The sequence below is a fragment of the Lucilia cuprina genome, unplaced genomic scaffold (assembly GCF_022045245.1).
Source record: "Lucilia cuprina isolate Lc7/37 unplaced genomic scaffold, ASM2204524v1 Scaffold_7989, whole genome shotgun sequence".
Taxonomy (NCBI): Eukaryota; Metazoa; Arthropoda; class Insecta; order Diptera; family Calliphoridae; genus Lucilia; species Lucilia cuprina.
The window spans coordinates 1-1,156 of record NW_025812927.1 but is presented as its reverse complement, the minus strand read 5'-3'; the positions used below and the strand labels follow the sequence as shown (position 1 = coordinate 1,156).

At 26.0% G+C, this 1,156-nt stretch overlaps 1 protein-coding gene across 1 annotated transcript; it reads right to left on the bottom strand.

Annotated features, from left to right (window-relative positions):
• Positions 1-134: 134 nt before the first annotated feature.
• Positions 135-906, bottom strand: LOC124421253 (tyrosine-protein kinase receptor torso-like; the record flags this gene model as incomplete). The annotated part of the gene is made up of 2 exons (XM_046956131.1): positions 761-906; positions 135-272 (listed from the first exon to the last, which is right to left on the bottom strand). Coding segments are annotated over exons 1-2 (230 nt in total), but the record flags the coding sequence as incomplete, so codon positions are not given.
• Positions 907-1,156: the final 250 nt, after the last annotated feature.

Here is a 1,156-nt window from a genome sequence, read left to right as displayed (position 1 = left end):
TATCTATCTATCTATCTATCTATCTATCTATCTATCTATCTATCTATCTATCTATCTATCTATCTATCTGTCTATCTATCTATCTATCTATCTATCTATCTATCTATTCATCTATATTAAAATATAATACTTACAACTCTTGGCCACAACCTTTAGGTTTCTCCATACGATAACCACTTTTCAATAAATGCAATAAACGACTTGTTGATATTGAAGGATAAGGTGTTGCGCCCAGTGTTATAATTTCATATAACAATACGCCATAAGACCATCTTAAAAATAATTAAAAAATATACATACATATATTACAAACTTTGGTTTTAGTTGGATGTTTACAATTTGATTAATAAATTTATTATATAGTTATACAAAACACTTAAAGACAACAATATACAGAAAGTGTTGTGAGCAAAACATTTCCTGGAAGTTATCAGTCTTTAATTGTATTCTTTAACAACATGTAGTGTTATAACAACACATGTGTAAATTTATCATTATATATCTATAGAATATATTTAAAATCTGTATAAACAGAAATTAAAAGATGAAAAAATAATTGCATACATCTCATAAGAATTTTTAATATTATTTTTAAGTATGTATTTTATTTTATTCTATTAATGACACGCCATGTTCAATGTATAGAATTTAGCATGAAATTCTTTAAAAATATGAATTTGCCTTCAATTATTCTGAGAATAAATTTATTAACAAATAGTGAGAGTTAAAAATAGATTGACAAATATTTGTAAATACTTACACATCACTTTGGGTGGTGTAGACCTGATGTGTCATTGATTCAAGAGCCAACCATTTAATTGGTAATTTTCCATTACCGGTTTTTTTGTACATATTTTCCTGATAGACATCACGACTCAAGCTGTGACATAAAACAAATTTAGGAAAATTTATTTTTGTTATGATAGAATACTAAAGGACAAGTTATTAAAAGTTATTAATAAAACTTTTGTGAAAGAATTTATATTTAAAATGACAGACAGACTATGACTACACAATAGACTAGACTATAGACTAAACTATAGACTAAACTATAGACTATACTATAGACTAGACTATAGACTAGACTATAGACTAGACTATAGACGAGACTATAGACTAGACTATAGACTAGACTATAGACTAGACTATAGACTAG